Source organism: Carassius carassius, chromosome 6 (assembly GCF_963082965.1).
Source record: "Carassius carassius chromosome 6, fCarCar2.1, whole genome shotgun sequence".
Lineage (NCBI taxonomy): Eukaryota > Metazoa > Chordata > Actinopteri > Cypriniformes > Cyprinidae > Carassius > Carassius carassius.
Genome location: NC_081760.1, coordinates 104,935 through 129,746, shown reverse-complemented (window position 1 = coordinate 129,746; position 24,812 = coordinate 104,935). Strand labels below are relative to the sequence as shown.

The window sequence follows — 24,812 nt, the reverse complement described above, 5'->3', positions numbered from 1 at the left end:
GAGTCATCCCTGCCAGCAGTAGGGGAGAACAAAGGTTTGGGGATGTTCCTCTAGTCTAGAAGGCTAGAGAAACAGAGTGCCCAAAGCAGAGCATTCTGCAGATTGAGTATACGGAATATCACTCAGATCAACTCAAAGAACTGAAATTCAAAAGGGTTTAGGTAACACTTTTATTTGTGACCTGGACCACAAAACCAGTCTTAAGTCGCTGGGGTATATTTGTAGCAATAGCCAAAAAAAAAAAAAAAATTAGATTTTTTTCTTTTCTGCCAAACAATATTAGGATATTGAGTAAAGATTATGTTCTATGAAGATATTTTGTAATTTTCCTACCATAATTATATAAAAACTAAAGTGTTTTATTCATAATATGCATTGCTAAGAATTAATTTGGACAAATTCAAAGGTGATTTTCTAAGTATTTAGATTTTTTGCACCCTCAGATTCCAGATTTTCAAATAGTTGTATCTCGGCCAAATATTGTCCGATCCTACTTGAGCATACATGAATGGAAGGCGTATTTATACAGCTTTCAGATTATTTATAAATCTCAATTTCAAATTTCAACTTCAGTTTTGTGGTCCAGGGTCATATTTACAGTGTCCTTGTTACAGTATAATTATATGTTTAATTACTGAATTGACTACATGTACTTACTATATGGTTGAGGTTTGGTTTATTGTTAGTTGCATGTAATTATACATACTTTTTTTATTAATTTTGTAAGTATATTTAGTAACATGTAACAAGGACAGTGTAAAATGAAGTGTAACCAGAGTTTACATACTATAAGTAGTATACTGTACATGTAGGAAAAACACTTAAAACAACTGTGAGTTTTAATGTATTTCATATGATAATAGAATATTACAATATAGTATTTTATAGAAATCTTTTCATTGATATTCAGGTCAATGCCCTTGCTGATACAGTATATTACACATACTGGTAAAAAAATTACTATAAAAAATTATAGCCTGAATGCACTAAGTCGCTTTGGATAAAAGTGTCTGCTAAATGTATGTAATGTATATATCAGTGCATTTTAAGATCAGAGATTATGCAGTAGGGTTAAAAAGAACACCAATTGTGTGTTATGAAAATGTATTTAATAATCCACAGTTATTATAATTTAATGTATATTTTCAAATATGTTCTAATGCTGTCACTGTAAACTCTCTAATATGTAAACCATACACATTCCTATGTCAATATATACTATTCAGTATCATTGTTTTACATTACCAAAATTTGCCTATTAAAATTCCTTCAATAATTTAAAGTTTTACAATAATTGAAGTTGTAAAATGTAACTATTTGAATACTACTTTTGTAAGTAATATTTATTTTTATAGCACCTTCCAAGAGCAGGTGTCACAAAGAGCTTTACATCAAAATTGTCAAATTAAAATTAAAAGCAGACATCACAATTAAAAAAAACAGATTAGACAAAAGCAAGTTTGAACAAGTGAGTTTTCTGCTGATTTTTAAAAATGTCCACAGATCTCAGAGGAAGTGCATTCCACAATTAAGGAGCAACTATTTCAAAGGCTTTTCCTCAATCTAGAATGTGGAACAACTAGCAGGATCTGATTTGAGGATCTCAAGTTCCTACTGAAGTTATAGGGTTGCAACATCTCTTTCATATACACAGGGACTTGGCCATGCAAAGCTCTAAACAGCAACACAATAATTGTAAAATTAATTCTAAATTTGACAGGTAGCTGATGTAAAGAATTTGAAATTGGGATTACTTGAGATCTCTTTGATGACTTAGTTAAAAGCCTAACAGCTACTTTTTGATCCACTTGTAAAAGTTTCAGGGATGAATTAATAAGACAAGTAAAAAGAGATTTACAATAATCAATCAAGTCGGGATAAAATAACACATTACAGATTTTACAGTTGTACACATTAAACAATTTAATTGTCTAGCAAAATTTCAAATTTGAAATGGATCCATCACAAGCTGATGATAGATTAGATTGATAGATATATAGACGGATAGACAGATAGATACTGTAGATAGATAGATAGATAGATAGATAGATAGATAGATAGATAGATAGATAGATAGATAGATAGATGGATGGATGGATGGATGGATGGATGGATGGATGGATGGATGGATGGATGGATGGATGGACGGATGGATGGACGGATGGACAGAAAATCAGTCTGAACATAGCTGGTTTAAAATCCAAATAAGAAAAGCTGATGTGGCATCTAAATTCAGTGTTAACAGACTTCGCCACACCGACTTTTAAATTAGCTCTTGACATCCCAGAATAAGAAGTCGATTTCATAAATTGCATTCTGTTCAGGTATCTCAAAAAAGCATCTGTTTCCTCTTTAAAATGAATAAACATTTGCTAGAGGATGCAATTATAATAGTAATAATAATAAAAAAAAAAATGTGTAATGAAATATCAGGGATGTGATCTCCCTCACTTTTGCAGATGACCCTGAGTGTCTGACTGGCTCCAGATTCCCATGGTGTGCTAATATTCAGTCTACGGTCCCACACAAGCCAACTGTGGTTAGGGAGAGTGAAGGTTAATTATATCTTCCCATTCCTCTCCTCTCTTCCTGTGGTGTTGAGACATGTGATGTCAGGCGTAGAGAATTCAGAACTCCAGACTATGACTAGACTTTGTCATTTGTGTTTGTTGAATATTTTCAGCTATTGATGGCCTTGACATAGAGAAAGTGATCTGATCTTCAGCTACCCACTACACATTAGAGGAAAAGATAAAGACAAAACAAAGCACCTCATCATCTAATGTGGCTCTCTTTCCCTTTGCAATTGAGTATTACAACTCATTTCACAAATGTGCACACTTGGCAGGAACTGAAAGGGCCATCAAATCCTAAAGATGATTAACATTCTCAAGACAAGACACATTAAGAGCCATACCTCTCGCCTCCTCTGCAGAGCAAAAAAATGGATTCTCAGGAGAAGCTGCCTCAAGCTTTGGGCAAATTAGTTTGGCTGCCACATTAGAGGTCGACAGGGAGGGAGGCAGAGCGAGCAGTGGGGGTGTTGGGGGATGGAGCCGGGGACTGAGGGGCAGAACTTAGCTGTGGCCTGAAATGGGGTTGCAGGGGAGAAGGAAATGAGGCAGAAAGGCTTTACCTGATAAATGAAAGTGTAGGCTCTCCACCATGCAGTCTTAGGTCTTGGCCTTTGGATTTTTCCACTAAGTCAAACTAAACTAACTGAAATCGATTGTTTGCCTAGTTCCATTAAAGCTTTTGTGTTGTTATTATTTATTTATTTATTATTAATATTAATTTGTCCTTTTCTTAGACCCTTTATGACCTAATGAAGATCTTCAATGTCTTATGTATTAGTTTTGAGATAACATATAAACTAGTGTATTTCTAAACATTGTAAAAACTAAATAAATAAAAATGCTTAGAAAATGGAAAAATTTAAAATTTGCAGTAACTCTCTTCTGAGGACAGGGATCACTAAAATGTGTAAAACTAAATGCTTTCTTGAACAAGAAGTCCTTTTGTAAGTACCAATTATTTCAGACTAATCGCAGTTAACAAAGAGTGAACCATGAGTTGTCTGTGTGTTTGGGCTTCTCAAATGTGCATAACTTATTTCGTTTCCCAGCTGTAAGTTGTTTGCGAAGGAAGTGGCTGCAGTATATTAATTTTAAAAAGCAAGCAAAAGAAATGCAACTGTAACAGTGCTGCTTTGTGCTCGCTATACTATTATTTCGATGTAAAATCGAAAGGTTGCCTATAGATACAACATACAGTAGTTTACAGTTACAAATAATTTAAAGCATACCACTGAGACATGTCATCACTGTTTGTCATTAGATCTGTCACCTTTGGATCTCAGCTCAAATTGAGTAAAATTGGTGGCAAGAAGTCCTCCAAAATTAAATTAAGTGTCTTCTGTCAAGTGCATCTTTGCCAAGCTGTGCTGTAAACTGGACACTATTGGCAATTCTTTTTTTTTTCTTTTTTGCCAATCTAAACACTCCAGAATCCTTTTAATAGGAAACATGTCAACACATCACTGTGCTCATCAAGCCACTTCACTGGGATTAAACAAAGCATAAATGTATCTTATAGTTAAGACCACAGTAAAATCATATCGTAATAACATCATGCAGCATGCCAGTGTGTTTAGATGCCAATTAGTTATGTGAGCCTAGAGCTTATGAGCAGTGTGAGGGTGCAATTTCCAGGGATAGTCACATGCTGCAAAAGGAGCCGTCGACTTAAGCATCATCAACTGCAAAAAAAATGACTGTCACAATGAACAAGTTTTAATAATTGCTAAAAGTTCCCCCAAATACAGATAGATTCCCCTTAGGCATTTTAAAGATATTATTGATAATAGTTAATTGTTTCCTGTCAGAACTTTCTTAAAACATTAAACTGGTCTGATATTGTATAAATAAGCAAAATACGATAACAATCAGCTATGTCTACCATGCTTATTATAAGTTGATCACCACATGCTGCTCTCTGGAATGTTGATGATGATGCTTTGGTGGTCCACTCCTCTATACCTTTATCACCAGAAAGGGTCCCTCTATTGAATTTATTTTCACTTCTTGCAGGAGAATGTCGGATAGGGAACTAAATAATTAAAGAAAAGGGACCCTTTTTGACTGCATCAACCATGGCACTGCTGGTAAGCTCTACAATACATTGTACAATCTATTTCTCAGTCACATTTAGGTGATTATTTAAGTTACTTTTAGCCCTTTTGCATGGCCTGGGATTCCTTGGGTTTTTATTTTTATTTTATTTTATGTTGTTTTCTTGTGTCTACATTTGTTTACTAATAGATTGAAATGTGGTAGGCAGTTGTTTAATGGCACTCACAGAGGCTCAGTCACAAAGATATCTTGGTTGCTTTATTTTGGTTTTGTTACTTCATTTTTTAGCCAATTCTACATCGATATTTATGCTATTGTTGGCTGAACATCATGAGGACTGACTTATTGCATGGTCTCATATTTGAGGAAATTATTTGAGGCAGTTGTCTAGAGGCAGAGCAGATGTAAGAATATAAGTCAAGCTTTAGATGAAATGAGGTAAAGTCACTTCCTCTTACTGTGTGTTATGTGATCCTGGACTGGGGTGAGAGAAAGCCCATCTTTATTAAAGTGAAGCCTAAATTAACAATATGCTTATGGGTCTCGATTAAGCTATCTTCAGGAGTGAGTCAATGTGCTAATGCTGTCCAAGTCTGAGTTAATATGCTATTGAGTTTCCCTCGATTATTGCATTACCATGGCTCAAATCAATTGATAAACTCCCATTCAATGTGGTGGAGTATTTAATTGAGTCAGAGTCAATTGCATTTGTGCATGCCTGCAGACATGCTGACAGGAGTAAACACTTTAGCAGGATACTGTTTAAGCTGTGTTAGAGTTATTGAACTCTGTGCTGCGTCAGACAGTAGTGTGCTCTAACACACATCCATGCAGTCATTCAAATAAAAGCATGAAAATATAGAAAGTGTGTTTTTTATTAATTTTTTTTATGTATGTATGTTTGAAGATCTTTATATATTTTCAGTTCAAATAAATTGCTACAGAACCCTATCCTCTCTTCCCTACAGACATAGCTCCAACATCAACCTGCACCGTAAACTACTGACCAAAGAGCTGGATGAAATTGTCCTGGATCCCCAGCTTACGACTTTGCCTAAAGAGCTACGTGCTGAGTTCCTGTCTACGATCTATGCTGACCACCATCTGGGACTGGAGGGGGTAGGGAATGCTGGACCACCACGAGGCAGAGGACACGAGGGAATGAGATCCCCAGTCACTAGAGAATATTCACACAGAAACGGCTACTGCCATGGCCCCAGTGAGGACTACATGGTGCTGGACCTGAGCACCACCTCTAGCGTGCAGTCAAGCGGCAGCGTGCAATCCTCACAGGAGTCTGATGAGGGCAGCGATGAGGGCATCCTGCTGGATGACCTGGAGGGTGCTAGTGACAATGAGGACTGCACGCCTAGTACTGTGGCTAAGACACTACATATGGAGGGAAAAGATAGTGAGGACGCCAGGAAGGAAGGAAGAGAAGGAGCCACAGAGGAGGGGTTTCTACGCTGTGACCCTTCGTTCTCACCATCCTTCTTGGCATCCAGTGGAGGTAATGGCACAGGAGGCATCCTTTGCACCATCTGCCACAAACTGTACAGTAACAAAGGGACCCTTCGGGTGCACTACAAGACTGTCCACCTGCGTGAAATGCACAAATGCAAAATTCCTGGCTGTAACATGATGTTTTCTTCTGTGAGAAGCAGAAACAGACATAGCCAGAATCCAAACCTACACAAAAATGCCCCCTATACCACAATGATTGACTAGTCCAGACATCCCTGCCCACCACATTGCCTCAAGTTCCATATGCTCCATGCAACAATCCCCTCTCTGTTCCCAGGCAACAATACCATAATACTATAAACACAGCATTGTTTCTCTCCAAACATCTTTTCGAGTATGAAAAGTTAGAGCAGAATTGTGCCCTTTTGACATTTCCATTTTTTTTTTTTTTTTGGAAGCAAAAGACTGAACACCATAGATCTGTCCATCCCTGAGACAAACTTATTTTCAGTCTTTAATTTGTGTCTCTTGCCTGCAGAAACAATAATGAGAAAAAAAATTAAAAAAAAAAAAATGTATTTGTGTAATGATAGCTTTTAAAGAATTCCATACAAGAGCATGACTGGCTTAAAAGTGTACATACTAATGTTGTGAGGGGCTTTGGTGTGAAACCGTTGTATTGATGGTTGATATTTCTCTTTTTTGTTCATTTGTTTTTCTTTTAGTCTAATACTTTCATTTTAAAATTTAAGCAAGACAAAGTAGCATATGCATAGCTTGATTCATTTATATCGGCTTTAAAAATGTTTTACCTTAGAAAAGAAAAAGTAAAAACATGTGACTTGTGACTTGTTTTATCTACCTGTTAGATATACAGACGGAGCTGGCATGCTTTTAGCTCTGACAAAGTACCTTTTTTCTTTTATTTTCATGTTTATAGCTTTAGTACAAAAATTTAAAAAACTAAAAAAATTAAAAGGAGAAAAAATATATAATTTTGCACTTTGCATCTACACTAGTGGGACTTGTAATATTATTACAAGGATAACACTTTACAATGATGGTTGTCCAACGTGAAAGTGACATTTTTAAGGATACAGTGCCAAGTGATAGTTACTGTACCTTTAATAGACGTGTGCCAGATCTTTATATGAGAGTTATCTCATTTGACATGATTAAACCCAATATTCTTCCCATTTAGTAAGTGTTTCAGGTATATTCATTTGAATGCAGCAAATAAGTATTACTGACTCTGATCATTTCATTTGAAGAGTATAAGTGTATGGTTACAGGCTTAATTAGCCCAGAGGTTAGGTAGAGAATCTTTCTACTGCATGTAGTATTACTTTAAAGGAGTTAGTAAGTGTCCTGTAATTTATTTTGTCTCTAAAATTTGATCAGTTTTATCATATAAAAATCGACATTTCATGGTGCCACACAAGAGAGGCTCTAAACTGTGACCAAAATCAAAGACGATCAGAAACTACACATTGAGAAGAAGTTTAGGCATTCAGTTCAGAAATTAATTTATAGCAGAACCTCTGAGAATCTCTGATATTTTCATCTTTATTTTGTTCCTGGCAAGTATTGTCTATTGGCCACACAATATCAAGACAACGAACCAAGCACTATTCAATTCGATCCAGTTAGTGGGTATTTTGATATGAGTATTTATTTCTAGTTATCTGTTTATAATTAACTGAATGCAAATTAGCCATTTTAATGTCTGTTACTGTCATTTGTAATAAATTAAATGAAAGATAATTATGAATGAATGAAATGTAATTTACATTACTGAAACTCCATTTCGTTCAAAAGGTTATTAATGTTGGACAAAGACTAGATGAGTTTGCTCCCTCCTTTATGTGCAGTGACAGTAGCAGGCCTGATGGAAGGTATGAAGATTAAGAGATATTTGCAGCAGTGTGGGTCACTAAAAATGTGTTGTTACACAGAACCTGGAGATATTTCCACCACTGATCTGTCTAGTAATCAAATGTAAATTCATTACATTCAGTGACTCAGAAAATGTTGCTGACAGTACTGCATCATGGAGAGAGAGCCAAGCTGTCCTTCTGGTTTTCTCTTTTCCTTTCTTTCCTTCCTTCCTCTGTTTTCTCTTGCTCTTCCACCACCCTATCCGCTGCCTCTTACCCCCATCACAACTGCTGACAGTGTGGGGGTCCTACAGGGATGCTGGCTAATAGTGTACGCTTAACTTCACCGGATGGCACACAACACAGTAAAGGAGTTGTAATTGCCTGTTTATTCCATATAAAGGGAAAATTGAGCACAAACAGCCAAGTTTCCCTCTAGAGTCACAGCAGTGTTTTACTTTCCTTCTCTCTGAAAGGCCCATGAAAGAGTGCCACTTCAGAGACATTTTAATGTTGGAAAAACAATGGCCAAACAAATTCATGCACCAATAACTACTCAATAAGATGACAGCAACATAAGGTTAACCTGTGACCCTCAAACAGAATGCACTTTTAAGACTGACAAAGGCTGGTGCTTTATTAGAACCCAAATAGTAATAATAATAATAACGATAATAATAATTAGAAATACAGTATGTATATAGATGGGTAACGTGATATCACAAAGTGAAGGTTATCAACCTCATGGCCTCCATATTTTCCAGACTGTCAAACTAAAGACGTGTAGAGAGACACAGCATGGACACGAAGGAAAAGCTTTGTATTTCAATCTATTGAGGCTTCCAAATCTGAATCCCTGATTACATGCACATTGTGTCTCTATTAGCAATAAATGTGTCTGATAGTTATATAAAAAAAGTACAGTACATTGAATAGCCAAATAATATATGAAGGGGTCTTACAAATTGGGTTTTAGTGTCACTCATTTAACAAGAGATATGTATGATAGTAAGAAGGAAGAAGTGAAGAACCAAATGAAAATAAGCCAGAGTTTCTCAGGACATTCTGCTGTGATGTGCTGATCTCGTTTGGAGAGTAAATTCCAACTCTTATACTGTAGGATCTCTGGTGGACAGAGTTGGGCATTCATTAACTGTCCTGCATTGTCCGCATAGAGTTAGGCTTTTCCCATGGAACCACTGGCTAAAAGAGTCTGTCAGCCTTAAATATTTCATTGCAGCTCTGAGGACAGGACCATCCCAGACTGTAGTATCACAAAATGTAGTATCTTGTGAAGGTGATCTGTAAGTTTGCTGTGTTAATGCCATTCCTTCGAGCACATGGAGTGATACAGGACAAAAATAAGATCAAATGGAATTGAAACTGCAGAATAGAAGACATCTATTCTCAAGAAAAAAAGAAAAAAAACCTTGTAAAAGCAAACACAGATGAACATTCTGATCAGTGTGATCAGTTACATGAAGATCAGTGATACAAAGGAAAGAAAAGAAAAGAAAAACCATAATCCATAATTCAGTACAAGTATGATATATTCTGTTCAACACAGACAATAATAAGCCTGAAATAATTGTTAAACTTTTCTTTTGTTCTAATTTGGTGTTTAATGTAGTTGTCTTGTTTGATCGTCCTTTATTGCCAACTGAAGAAAAGTACATTAACAATAGAGGAAGTAAACAAAAAAATTAAAAAAAAATTGTGTGAAAAAAAAGACTTAATAAGGGTGATTATTGATAGCCTAACAATGCTACTTTAGGTCTAAATTGTTTACTTTTGTCCCATGAGACAGTATGATGTCCTCCTTTAACGATTTTACATTTCTTGGAATATTTTGTATCATAACCTCTTTTTTTTTTGGCATAAAATGCATATGGTTTTTGGCTTGTAAATGGAATTTTTGTACAAATCAGAATTCTTGTACAATTTTATATTAAAGATTTATGAGTCACTGGCACGTTGAAGTACTTTATTCTTTTGGATCAGACAATTACATTTATTTAGTTTATTTGCATTCTTCATTAAAATCAACACAGAAATGTCCTATTTATGTCAAAGAGTATTATTGAAATATGATACATCAAATCATATAGATTTACTTAAATTGTTACAAAATTTTTGGAGCAGACAAAATTTTATGCACAGCAACAATAATTTCTGGTGTGTTTGATGTTGTGGTACTGCACATGATGTGCATTTCATCTGCTACATATTTCATCGTCAGTTACATCTGCTTTGATGCGTTTATGTGTCATTGTGCAGTGGACAGATACAGCTAATCGGCAAAAGCTAACTAGAAAACTTTAAATGAATGACAGACATAAGCTCATGTACTGCCAGCATGGAGTTTGGTTAGGTTAAGTTTTTGTTTGTGTCAGTATAATTAGCTTCTACTAATAATGTATTATTAGATTTTAATAATAGTGTAACAAATATGATAATTTCTTCTCTGTAATTTTAATTACTTTGGTTAAATATATTACTTAAATAATATTGTCTATGTAAAATTCTTTTGAAACATGAATTATATTTGATAAATATAATTGTTCAATTATATTTAATAATTCAAGTATAAAAAAATGGTCTTTAAGTATTGGGATATTACAGTTTTGCATACTTATTATATAGGGCTTTATTAAACTATATGAAAATAAAATGAATTATATGCAATATATATATATATATATATATATATATATATATATATATATATATATATATATATATATATTGAACAATTTTCTTAAAGGATTTTATATCCGGTGGCTCCCTCATGTGGACAACATCAGTATTATGCCCTTCATCTCACATTAATTTAAATGGCAAATATATATATATATATATATATATATATATATATATATATATATATATATATATATATATATATATAAATGATTACAAATGTATAATGATTACTTTGATAATGCAGCCACATTAAACTCACATTCACTGATTCAGTGTCTTATTTCATGCTTTAATAGTTGAATTTTCAACTTCCACTTTTTAGCTAAGCAGTAATGATACATTATTCAGTTCAATTAAATTTGTATAGCACTTTTTAAAATATCTACAATATATTTTGTAGTAGCTTGGATTTGCTGAGGAATCGAGACAATTCTGGAAGATTATTTACAAAGCAGTCTTTTGTGGTAGAAGTGATGATGCTACCAGCTAATGATCTGAGATATCATCACTTTGCTGCAGAATTTCAACACCATTAATATAAATTCCATGTGACAGTATTAAATCTAAAGTACAATTACAACGTGTAGGCCCTGACACGTGTTGTCTAAACCCAATGGAATTCATAATGTCTATAAATGCTGATCCCCATGCATCTTTTTCATTATCAATTTGAATATTAAAATCACCAACAATTAAGGTATACAGTAGCCAGTACGAACATCACAGAATATTTATCATTAACACTCGTTTCTCTGGATAATGTTATATGAAGCACCATTGCTTCAAACTAATTATACTTGAAACCAGATTTCTGAGAAATACTGAAAATATTAGTATAAATTGTAGCAACACCTCCCCCTTAACCTTTTGGAAACAGCTCATGTGTAAACAATAATCCTGGGGGATCCACCAGTTATCCCACATAGACTGCTGTTGTGCTCACAGTATGGAGAGTTAAAAAAAAAATTACCTAATATTGAGACATGGGGGAAAAAACTATAATGTATATATGCAGTTTGTTGAATGTGGGTAATTTCCTCCATAATGTCCTTGTGGAGCCGGGCAACCAACAAAGACGATGCAAGGATAGGCAATGGTTCTTCATGGTATGGAGTAAAATCATGAATGGGAGAGAAAGCATCTGCTTTGCCATCACATATCATCCTGATTCTAAAATCGTAAAGTTTGAACTGGAGAAAAACAGCACCTGCTGGCCTGATGTTGATTGAATCTCTTAGCTCCCTGAATATATTCTAGATTCTTTTGGTCTGTGAGGACTTGAAATGGATGTTGTGTACCATCCAGCCAATGTCACCAATCCTTAAAAGCCACCTTCATGGCCAACAGTTTACGATTCCCCATGTCTTACATTATCTTCACTGGGGACAGTTTTCTCTGAACAAAAGGGACAAGCAACCAGCTTGGCAGGGGATCCGTGACACTGAGATTGGACCACTCTAACTCTAGAATCAGAACATATTAAACTCCACCATGAAAGGGAGTGTGGGAAACAGGTGTTTTAAGATAATGGCACTGGTACAGTGGTTTTTGAGTTCCCTGAAGACTTGTGCTGCTGGGGATATCCACTGTAGCATGTGAACTACAATTTTAGTTTGCCAAATGGCGTAAGGTAGTGACATAACCAGCAATCAGAATTCGCCCTGATCTGCCTCAGCCTTTCAGTCTCCAGATCCTCCTATGCATGAGGATTCCCTGTCTCCAGCCTTTCAGTCCCGGACTCCACCTCGGCCCTCTGACCCATCGGCTCTGCCTTGGCTCCTTGCTACCTTGTCTCCACCATGGCCTGTCATCCCACTGGCTCCACTAGGCTTCCCCGTCCCTCTGACTCCACCTTGGCCAGTCATTGACCTTCCTCCTCTGCGGGATTCCACTCCACTGGCTGTGCCTTGTCCCTCTATTCCCCTGGCTTTGTCTGGCTCCTCCTTCCCTCTGGCTCCACTGTTGTCCTCAGTGGCTTTGGCTCCACCAAGGTTTTCTGGGTCCCCATCTCTGCCTCGCTTACTTGAGCCGTCAGCTCTGCCTTGGCCCTCTGGACCTGGGTGTCCCCATGGCTCTAAAACAAAAATGAAGGCCTTCTAAAGTGAAACAATGGATTTGTGTAAGAATAATATCCATAATTAAAACTTTATAAACCATAATCTCTAGTTATTAGACGTAGCATAAGCTCCATTGAGAAGTGATGAATGTGGTAGAGCAGAAGGAAGAGCAAAACAAAATCAGGAATTAGAAGGATTTCAGTATAAGCCAACAGATTTGTTAAATATTCAGATATAACCCCACTTTGTAGTCATTATTATTTTCGTAAGTAACCGTAATTTATTTGCACATTTTTTTGTCTAAGTTACATTTACTTTGTAATTAAATTATGTAACAGCATTATATTTAACTAGTTACTCCCCAGCACTGAGTATAATGCATAATGTCATGATGGACATGAAGAGAGTGCTCTGACCTTGAGTCGAGCCCAATTTTCTCTTTGTCACTCGTTGCATTCTCATTCAGACTCTGTCAATACATGGTTGAATAATAGACCCAAGGCTATTGATTATCCAAGGGTTGTTAAAGATTTTTTTCTCCACTGTTCCACCCACTACCACAAGGATGACAGGTCCACACAAGGGACACAGAGCTGCTGGCATCCAGCAAACCTGCAACATAACTTACTGTGTTCCCAATGAGGCGGAATCGATTGAGCACAACCAATATATCAAGTCCAAGCCCGACTCTTTCACTGTAGAACAGAGTGTGTTCTGAACAGTCAGCAAGGAGGTCAAGGTTTGTCTAACAAGTGATTCAATGGTGCCTCAGTAAATATGTCTGTATGTCAGACTGCTGTGCAGCATTACAACTTAGTATTGAAAATCAGCTGTGTATGAATAGAGGGTCTGATTAATTGCTGGCTTTTGTTTTATTAGACAGATATATTGAAATGTTTACATGAAATTATTGGAGAGAGAGATTTATTTATTTTTTTTTTTTTTTTTTTGGGGGGGGGGTACTAAAATCTGTTAATAGTTTGCTTTAGTATTGTATTGTTAGTAATAGTACTGTTTATAGCTAAAATGTCTTTTAAATGGACTGATGAAATCTATTAGCATCATTATTTTTCAAAAGTGAATAGGCTAAGATGGGAGCTGAAGACTGAGCAATACATGCAATAGAAAGAGAGATGCTCTGAAAGCTTGATAGAAGCTGTCTGTTCAGCAAGACATAATTAGCAACCCTCTCCAAAGAATTACTCTATAAAGCACTTCATCAAGACTGACAGCCACAGGAGGACCCATCTGCCATATTATGCCACCGCCATTGCCTAGTGATAAAGTCATGCACTGTGAATATCCATGCTGAACTATTATCTGTAACTGGTCTCTAGAATAGGAAGTAAATAATTGGTGTAGCATTTAACAGAATAATTAGCTAGAATATTGTGAGTTCATCTTTGTTGCTAAGGAAGGTAGTTATTTTGTGATAATTGTGAGGTTTTCATGTTAAATTTGAACAAATTAGATATTTACTGTAAGTGTGGGTATACTGTATGCTATAAATTGTGGAACTATTGCTGCATAGTGGCTTTACAAAATCCTGAGGCTTTAAGGAGGCATTTTGAAAAAACTGGCAGAATCCCACACTGTTAGCAATTGATGTAATTTTACAATACATTTTACAACAATACAATGTATTCATGGTTTTTATTGTAAATGCATGATGGGAAATTGAAGGACAGTCCTGTAATATTATTGTAACTATACTGTAGAAGCATTGTTTTACAGACACCACAAAGCATTGTGGGATAGCATTAAAACTGGTACTTTCATATTCTTTCTAACATAAAAAAGTCCAGTTTCCATATTAGTATAATGTTATTTTAAGGTTAGTAAAATGTTCCTGCAACATTCTCTCAGTCATTCAAACACCTGCTGTGAACAAGCAAGAAAGAAAGAAAGAAAGAGAAATAAGAACACAAACTACAACTTTCTTCAGCCACAACTCCACAAACAGCATTACCAGCTTCACTTATAGTAATACTAACCAGAATGATTTTATTTCTGTCATGCATCTACAGAAGTTCTTATGGAGAATTCACAGAGGTTAAGATGTTGATGTCTTATTGAAAATGTTTTTTTGAGATCACCATCATAGAGATCAGGGTTTGCTTCAGTTGTGCTCTTGACCCTTAACTTTTGCTGCAATACTTTTTTCTACAGCAGTTGCAGTTGTTTTCAGAAAACATTTCTGCATATATAAAGCAGATCAGCAAGTCTGTTTTAATAGCAACCTACTGACTGCACTAAAATGGTTTAAGTGAACCAACTGATATAAAAATAAGTAATTTGAAAGACTGTTGTGGTTCGTACAATGATGTTTAACAGTGTATAAATATTGTCTTTGCTAACTTTTTGTTTAAAACATGTTTTAGGTTATTTATAAACTCACAGACATCAACATTTGGCGTATGAAACACAACAATGGTGACATGTTTCATGCCAGCATACAAAACATGTTCATGGCTCCCAGCATGCATTGCTGCAATTCAGTTTTTCGGGATTGTCACCACTGTTGAGGATTGTACGACAACAATACAAAATACAACATTTTATTGTATTAATGCTACTGTAATCACAGCAACACTGCTGTATAAACACAGAATTTTATTGTATTAAATCAACAGTGTTTCTTGTATATTACTTGCTGTAAATTCACGGCAATTAGTTGCCAGGATTTTCCTATAAAATTACAATACATTTTTAACAGTGCATCCTTGACAAAATGTGTATCAATGAAAACTACAGAATGTTCCTATTGCATATCACTGAATGGTAAGCACTGAAATTAATTGAATGGTGTCATAAAGATTTCTATTCATTTTCTCAACATACTTACAGTACATCATTTTAAATGAATACACTGCATTTATAAGCACTCAGCAATAAAAATTATCTTTTTTAAATGAACGCTCTGTGTTTATATGGTTTTAATAGTTTTAATAGTTAAAGTCTGGCTCCCCTCCACAGACTCGCCCTTCCCTTGAAGCTGCAGCCCCTCCAAAAATCTTGTATTTCAAGCATCAAGCTTTTATGACTCAGATATGCTGTTTATTGTAGTTTGGTGATGACTGAGAGAAATATACCTTTTTTTGAGTCATATTTGACATTAATATTTTAACATGAAATTAATGACCAGGTTTATCAGTAGGCATAACAGGTTTATTAGCAAAGTTTTGATCATGTGGATAATTTATAGGCCCTAAGATTTGTGTATCAAATATGATACAGTAGGTTAATATATTTGAAAATAGACTTTATACTTATTCTTTAAAAATGTTTACTGTGAGTTATTAGTGAATGAAATTCTTAAAAAATATGGCTAAAATGTTGTAATAAGCATTACCAGACAAGCATTCAATTAATTTATACCCCAAAGGAGCAAACATTAAAATAAAACATAAATCATGAAATTTTATTATTTGTGCCATAATAAGATGGAAAACCGAAATAAATTCATGTTCTTATCTCTTTATAGATGAATTAATTTAAGGAAATGTACAGTTTTTAACAAATTAAGTTTAATCTTATGCAAATTAAGTTTAATCTGTAAAACCTAAAATGCTTTTACTGTATTTTTATTTTGTTCTTTTTTTTAAGTGTGAATATCAGTTCGAGAAAGAGGCAAAACAGATCTAGACCAAGACTTAACCCTTCAGAAGTGTACTAAGGGAGCCTCATTCTTTGTACAAACTCATTTTTGGTAACACAAGCTTAGCCAACGATGGGCATGTCAACATATTAGACTTTTAAGTGAATGGTATTGATTCGGTTCTACACCAGTGAGGCCTGGAATGCTGGATAATGCTATTGACGAGCCATCAGTCTTGTATAAAACTGTGGAGGCATGCAGCTTCTTCTAGCAAACACAGAGAAGAGACAAGAGGGAAGAGAGTAGGGAAAAAAACATCAATGGACAGTGATGGAGAGCAGAGACCAGGGCCAAGATGCAAGCACAGCAGACACACTAAGGACTGTGTCTATGGTTTGGGAACCCTAAATTAGAGGAAAGACAAAAGCAAGGAGAGAGAGAGACTGTAAACAGCTGTATTGATCTTACTTCAGCCAATCAAACCATTGTGCATGACCACAGGGTAGCGGGTTTGAGGTGCTTGCTTGACATGTGCAGGTGCACACATTTCCACCATCTAAAGCATTACCAGGAATCTAGATGAATGGCTATTTCTTTCCTAAAACACTAACATGTACTTTAGCAGAGAAAATCCTAGGTGGTGAAAAGGATAGTGTAGCAGAGGTGAGATTGAAAAGAGAGAGCTGAGTGGGGGGTCGCCACCTAGAGACAGAAGAAAAAGCTGAAATCATAACAAACCCTTCTCCCAGATCCACTGGCTGCACTGTAATGACCTCATCCAGACGGGAATTCCTTTTAATTAAAGTGGAAGGAGATCAGATGGTTGTCGACAAATATTAGGCGAAATAGACTGTTCAATGGTCTATGCAGTTATCGCTCTTCTTTTCTGTACTAAACTGATAAACAGGAAAGGGTGTTGTTAATCAACCTTAGAACCTTTAAAGCCAGAGATAAGGAGAAATTTGGTATCTTTGTAAATTAACTTTACAGAGATTTAACCAAGACTCTGGTCTGCTTATGTTCAATTATACATATTTCAGTCTGATGGCCTCTGAGTGCTGGTGTGGAAGTTTGAAGCTGTTATTTTCCTTTGTCTGTGTGGGTTTCCTCCAGCATCTGCCATTTCCCCCACCATCCACAAAAGACAAGCAGCATAGGTGCCCTGTGATGGACTGCAGGGTGTGCATCTGCTGCCTATGGCCTGGATGGATGGATCTTCATTTCCCACAGATCTGGGCTCCCTCACACTGCAGCAATTACATTATTATTAGCAATACCAAAATATGGAACCAAGAATATGAATAGCATGTGAAAGACGTGCAGATGAGCAATAGCACATTCCAGCAGTCAACTTTTAAAATAAATCTTTCTTGACAAAATTTAAATATCATTATTGATAATTACTAGTTCAATTAAAAAGTATAAATTATTTGGTCGCCATGATTTGGCCAAGTAAGACATGTTCCTGGATCAACATCATTTGTTGATTCTGGATCAACATTACTGTCCAAAAATATAGACTAAATCCAATCCCAACCCCTTAACCCTAACCCTAACCCTAACCCTAACCCTACCCTTAATTTATTCCTAAAATCAGTTTGAAATGATAGCTGATTAATAAGGGTGTAGAAGCTCCTAACCATGATCGTAAGCCTAAAACAGGTACTGTATATTGTGAAAAGATATCCCTCAATTCTGATTGGTTGATTTGAATTTAGCTCTGGGATCAACAAGGATGTTGATCCAGGAACATATTGTGCTTGGTGAAATCACGCTCACCAAATAATTTTACCAGACAACTAAATTTTTCCATTTATTTTTTTTCCTGCAAAAAGCTGCTGATACAGAGCATTGCTGGATTCACTGGATACTGGATCTTGCTGCAAACAACAGTTTAGCCATATACTCAATAATGGCAACATCAACCGCCCTCCATATGTGCATATATAAAGATGTGTTATTGAGGAAAAAAAGTCATTAGCCACTATAATAGCTCACACCTGATAATGCCTATTCACTACATTCTTCTTTACTCTATTTTTCTCCCTTCTTTTTCCTTTCTACCCCTCATTCCCACGCAGAGAGCATCTGGAATCAATTGCCTCAGAAAGTCACCCAAAGTCATAAAGCTTTTCAAAAGCACCGCAAAACACAGGGGTGTAGCATCAAAAAAAAAACACACAGAGAGAGAAAGAGGACAAAAGAGAAAATGCTGTAACCTGGAACCTGCATACAGCGCCAGACTGTGTCCAAAAATTATGTTGAATAATGCTTATGTTTGACATCAAATCATTTAAAAATACTACAATTAAAATGTGTTACATTGGTAACTCATTTCTACAATAATTATTTATAAATTTAATGAATATTAGAGGCTGGAGTCATAACAATTTCCATTCATCAGTAAATTTATTACAGTCATTCAAATCAATTGAAATGAATTCACTGGTATTTATTATACCATATATTTCTGCTTCTGTACCATACAAAGTAAATTTTTTTTAAGCAAAGTCCATCTTGAATCCACACTGATAATTATAAAAGTTATGATAGTCGATGAAACAACTACAGTAATGCACAATATCATATGTGACTAACCCTTTTAAACAGTGTATTTGTGTACAGTGATGTGTTTAAATTCTCATGTGCAATGTTTGGTAGAACTGAAACTAAAACCAAGAAAACCATTTTAATAATTTTTATTTTATTTGTAATTATGGTTTGGTCATTTAAATGTCCAAAGGGGAGGGGGGGCTGTCATATAACTTAAGGCAACATGTTAGAAAATAATTATTGGGCTGCAGGTGATTCTGTGCTGGGGCCCATTCTTCATTTATCGCTAACTCAATTAGCTGGATTTGATTGTTGACGATTTGGCATGATCTTAGATTATTTGGTTCTTAAAAGCCTATCCAGGGGGCTGTTTTATAAATAAAGTTTAAAGAATAAGCCAGGCTTATTTCAGTTAGTCTGACTTATTTTAACTTGATTTGGTTTCATAAAGCAAATTTACCTCAGCTCAAACTCAGTCACTTTGGCAACTTATGCTTAGAAACTAACCTGGTCCGGAGCAGGCTAACTCTCAAGCTAAGCTGAGCTCCTCTAACACTGACCAATAGGAATGCATTGATCCAATAGGAATGCAAACTGAACAACATTCATTAGGAAAACTGTGTCAATAATGCAAAATGACAGTTAAAGGCAGTTCATCATTGAATTCAGTGATGTCATCTCTGTTCAGTTTAAATAGTGTCTGTGCATTCATTTGCAATCAAGTCAATGATATCGCTGTAGTTGAAGTGACCCCAACTAAGCAAGCCAGAGGTGACAGCGGCAAGGAACCGAAACTCCATCGGTGACAGAATGGAGAAAAAAACCTTGGGAGAAACCATGCTCAGTTGGGGGGTCAGTTCTCCTCTGACCAGACGAAACCAGTAGTTCAATTCCAGGCTGCAGCAAAGTCAGATTGTGCAGAAGAATCATCTGTTTCCTGTGGTCTTGTCCTGGTGTCATAGAAATAGAAATTCATTGGACTAACCACATTATCCAGAGATCACGATTAGAAGATCTGGCATCATTCAAATCATGTCAAAGTCAAAGTCACCTTTATTTATATAGCGCTTTAAACAAAATACATTGCGTCAAAGCAACTGAACAACATTCATTAGGAAAAAAGTGCCTATAATGCAAAAATGATAGTTAAAGGCAGTTCATCGTTGGATTCAGTTTATATCATCTCTGTTCAGTTAAATAGTGTCTGTGCATTTATTTGCAATCAAGTCAACGATATCGCTGTAGATGAAGTGTCCCCAACTAAGCAAGCCAGAGGCGACAGCAGCAAGGAACCGAAACTCCATCGGTGACAGAATGGAGAAAAAAACCTTGGGAGAAACCAGGCTCAGTTGGGGGCCAGTTCTCCTCTGACCAGACGAAACCAGTAGTTCAATTCCAGGCTGCAGCAAAGTCAGATTGTGCAGAAGAATCATCTGTTTCCTGTGGTCTTGTCCTGGTGCTCCTCTGAGACAAGGTCTTTACAGGGGATCTGTATCTGGGGCTCTGGTTGTCCTGGTCTCCGCTGTCTTTCAGGGATGTAGAGGTCCTTTCTAGGTGCTGATCCACAATCTGGTCTGGATACGTACTGGATCTGAGTGACTGTAGTGACCCTCTGATCTGGACACAGACTGGATCTGGTGGCCACGGTGACCTCGGAACAAGAGAGAAACAGACAAATATTAGCGTAGATGCCATTCTTCTAATGATGTAGCAAGTACACAGGGTGTTATGGGAAGTGTTTCCGGTTCCGGTTTACCTAATTAATGCAGCCTAAAAATCCTTTAACGGATTTGGATATTAAAAGCATCTTAGTATGTTATGTGTATGCCAGGTTAAAGAGATGGGTCTTTAATCTAGATTTAAACTGCAAGAGTGTGTCTGCCTCCCGAACAATGTTAGGTAGGTTATTCCAGAGTTTAGGTGCCAAATAGGAAAAGGATCTGCCGCCCGCAGTTGATTTTGATATTCTAGGTATTATCAAATTGAGTTTTGAGAACGTAGCGGACGTAGAGGATTATAATGTAACAGGAGCTCATTCAAATACTGAGGTGCTAAACCATTCAGGGCTTTATAAGTAATAAGCAATATTTTAAAATCTATATGATGTTTGATAGGTAGCCAGTGCAGTGTTGACAGGACCGGGCTAATATGGTCATACTTCCTGGTTCTAGTAAGAACTCTTGCAGCTGCATTTTGGACTAGCTGTAGTTTGTTTACTAAGCGTGCAGAACAACCACCCAATAAAGCATTACAATAATCTAACTTTGAGGTCATAAATGCATGGATTAACATTTCTGCATTTGACATTGAGAGCATAGGCCGTAATTTAGATATATTTTTGAGATGGAAAAATGCAGTTTTACAAATGCTAGAAACGTGGCTTTCTAAGGAAAGATTGCGATCAAATAGCACACCTAGGTTCCTAACTGATGACGATATTTACATGTCAGATATTTTAAGCGAGGTATGAAGAATGAACCCCCAGTGTTAACCTTATGTAGCTCTGCCCCTTTTCTGCACTGAGACTTCTGTCTTCCAGTTTGTATTTCCACAATGAGAAGGTACGATCTGATTTTTTGAATGAACCACTCATTTTAAAATTACATTGCTTCAAACATTACAATGCACATGACAGCTTCCATTTAATCTACAATACGTAAATCCACTTCACCAGTTAACTACTCTTTTTAAATAAAACATTAAATAAATAGGTGTTTTATAGAGATAATATACTGTGTTCTTGAAAGAGACAAATAAAATTGTCTTCATTTTATAATGTACAGCAACATATTTTAATCATCTGAAAACATGAAAAATGTTTTATTTGGGTATATAAAAGTCAAAAGAACTTTTAATTATGTTTAAGCATTTCCCAGATACACCGTGAATCTGTTATGTCAGCATTAAGTAAGTTATAAAAATCAACAAGATATATGCATTTATTTTCATTCCAAGTGATGGAAACTAAGGTTTCTTGTACTATGACTTCATCTAGAGGACAGTGTTAGTATCACATCCTTCATCTTTCATTTGAAATGGCTGATAGTTTATAATTTGCTGTTAGCCCCCTGAGCACCATAAATTTGTTGATTGGACTTGTTCTCCATATGTGTAATGGTTTCAGAAGTTTCAACTTTTCTGCACACAACATCTAATCGTAAGTTATAATAGTTAGAATACAGTTATTTTGCCAGCCTGACTGTGCAAAGATTGGTGAAGATTTGACAAACAGTCTTGGATAAATTAGGAAAAAGTAAACATCCCACTGCTATATAACCCGATTATACACAAACTACATTTTCTCAGCTGGATAAAGCAAACCAGCGTCTCACTAGTAAAGTTTTGACGGATGAGGATTGCAAGTAATGTAAAGACGATTCCCTTTTAAGGGAACTTTGAACTGCGTCCTCTAGGGGTCGCTATGGGGAACGCCTGACCCATGACCCATGTCTGAAGCATACGTTGAATACTATGGATTAAATAGCACTGGGAGAACACGTCATTCTCTTCTTCGTCTTCACTGACTGTTGTGTTTGAAGCATGCATCTGAATGTGGTAAGACCGATCTTTCTATATCAATCATGGTGTCTACTAGCAAAGCGTTTAGATGGTGTGTGCATCCGTGTCATCGTTACTTGACACCTGATGACACACACAATCTTTGCGTTTTTTGGTTGGTTGAAAAGCACGCACACAATGTCCTTGAGGGAGCAATCTGCATGCATTGTGAGCGTTTTTCAATGATAAAGCACCGCTCTCATTTGTCTCTCTTTTCGAGGAAAGAGGGGCAGCCATCTGTTTCCTGCAGTTCAGGACCCACCACTGATGAGGCAAGGAGGAGAATGAGCTCGTAGAGATCACAGGTGGATCTGGCTAAGGAGTTTAGAGAAGGAATTTCCCTCTCACGCTTTTCGGCTATGAACGAGAGAGAGCCGCTGAAGGATGACATTGTTTCATTAACACTTTCTGATCCCGAGACTAGTGCTCTGCTTGCTTCAGCCCAGGCAGAGGAGGAGATGTCCGAGGATGGTGAAGAAGCTGAGGATGAGCCTTGTCAATCCTCCTGCCCTGCTTATGAAGAGCTCTTGGAGGCTATGGATTGTGCCACGTCAAAGTTGGACTTACCATGGAAGCGTGCTAGCAAGGTGACGCCGCGAGGTCATGTCAAAAGTCAAAGTCAAAGTCAAAGTCACCTTTATTTATATAGCGCTTTAAACAAAATACATTGCGTCAAAGCAACTGAACAACATTCATTAGGAAAACAGTGTCAATAATGAAAAAATGATAGTTAAAGGCAGTTCATCATTGAATTCAGTTATGTCATCTCCGTTCAATTAAATAGTGTCTGTGCATTTATTTGCAATCAAGTCAACGATATCGCTGTAGATGAAGTGTCCCCAACTAAGCAAGCCAGAGGCGACAGCGGCAAGGAACCGAAACTCCATCGATGACAAAATGGAGAAAAAAACCTTGGGAGAAACCAGGCTCAGTTGGGGGGCCAGTTCTCCTCTGACCAGACGAAACCAGTAGTTCAATTCCAGGTTGCAGCAAAGTCAGATTGTGCAGAAGAATCATCTGTTTCCTGTGGTCTTGTCCTGGTGCTCCTTTGAGACAAGGTCTTTACAGGGGATCTGTATCTGGGGCTCTAGTTGTCCTGGTCTCCGCTGTCTTTAAGGGATGTAGAGGTCCTTTCTAGGTGCTGATCCAGCATCTGGTCTGGATACGTACTGGATCCGGGTGACTGCAGTGACCCTCTGATCTGGACACAGACTGGATCTGGTGGCCACGTTGACCTCGGAACAAGAGAGAAACAGACAAATATTAGCGTAGATGCCATTCTTCTAATGATGTAGCAAGTACATAGGGTGTTATGGGAAGTGTTTCCGGTTCTGGTTTACCTAATTAATGCAGCCTAAAAATCCTTTAACGGATTTGGATAATAAAAGCATATTAGTATGTTATGTGTATGCCAGGTTAAAGAGATGGGTCTTTAATCTAGATTTAAACTGCAAGAGTGTGTCTGCCTCCCGAACAATGTTAGGTAGGTTATTCCAGAGTTTAGGCGCCAAATAGGAAAAGGATCTGCCGCCCGCAGTTGATTTTGATATTCTAGGTATTATCAAATTGCCTGAGTTTTGAGAACGTAGCGGACGTAGAGGATTATAATGTAAAAGGAGCTCATTCAAATACTGAGGTGCTAAACCATTCAGGGCTTTATACGTAATAAGCAATATTTTAAAATCTATACGATGCTTGATAGGGAGCCAGTGCAGTGTTGACAGGACCGGGCTAATATGGTCATACTTCCTGGTTCTAGTAAGAACTCTTGCTGCTGCATTTTGGACTAGCTGTAGTTTGCGTTTTACTAAGCGTGCAGAACAACCACCCAATAAAGCATTACAATAATCTAACCTTGAGGTCATAAAAGCATGGATTAACATTTCTGCATTTGACATTGAGAGCATAGACCGTAATTTAGATATATTTTTGAGATGGAAAAATGCAGTTTTACAAATGCTAGAAACGTGGCTTTCTAAGGAAAGATTGCGATCAAATAGCACACCTAGGTTCCTAACTGATGATGAAGAATTGACAGAGCAACCATCAAGTCTTAGACAGTGTTCTAGGTTATTACAAGCGGAGTTTTTAGGTCCTATAATTAACACCTCTGTTTTTTCAGAATTTAGCAGTAAGAAATACTCGTCATCCAGTTTTTTATATCGACTATGCAATCCATTAGTTTTTCAAATTGGTGTGTTTCACCGGGCTGTGAAGAAATATAGAGTTGAGTATCATCAGCATAACAGTAAAAGCCAACACCATGTTTCCTGATGATATCTCCCAAGGGTAACATATAAAGCGTGAAGAGTAGCGGCCCTAGTACTGAGCCTTGAGGTACTCCATACTGCACTTGTGATCGATAGGATAC

At 36.7% G+C, this 24,812-nt stretch overlaps 1 protein-coding gene across 5 annotated transcripts in view; it reads left to right on the top strand.

Annotated features, from left to right (window-relative positions):
• LOC132142140 (zinc finger protein basonuclin-2-like) overlaps positions 1-9,944 on the top strand; it is a 151,171-nt gene extending 141,227 nt beyond the window's left edge. For 4 of the 5 annotated variants that reach the window (XM_059551772.1, XM_059551770.1, XM_059551771.1 and 1 more), the window contains one exon: positions 5,600-9,944. In XM_059551772.1, the coding sequence (XP_059407755.1) occupies positions 5,600-6,359 (760 nt within the window). In that variant the 3' untranslated portion in view covers positions 6,360-9,944. Of the gene's footprint in view, positions 1-4,589; positions 4,664-5,599 lie in introns of all 5 variants that reach the window. The other variant, XM_059551774.1, reaches the window with a different exon arrangement.
• The last annotated feature ends 14,868 nt before the right edge of the window (positions 9,945-24,812 follow it).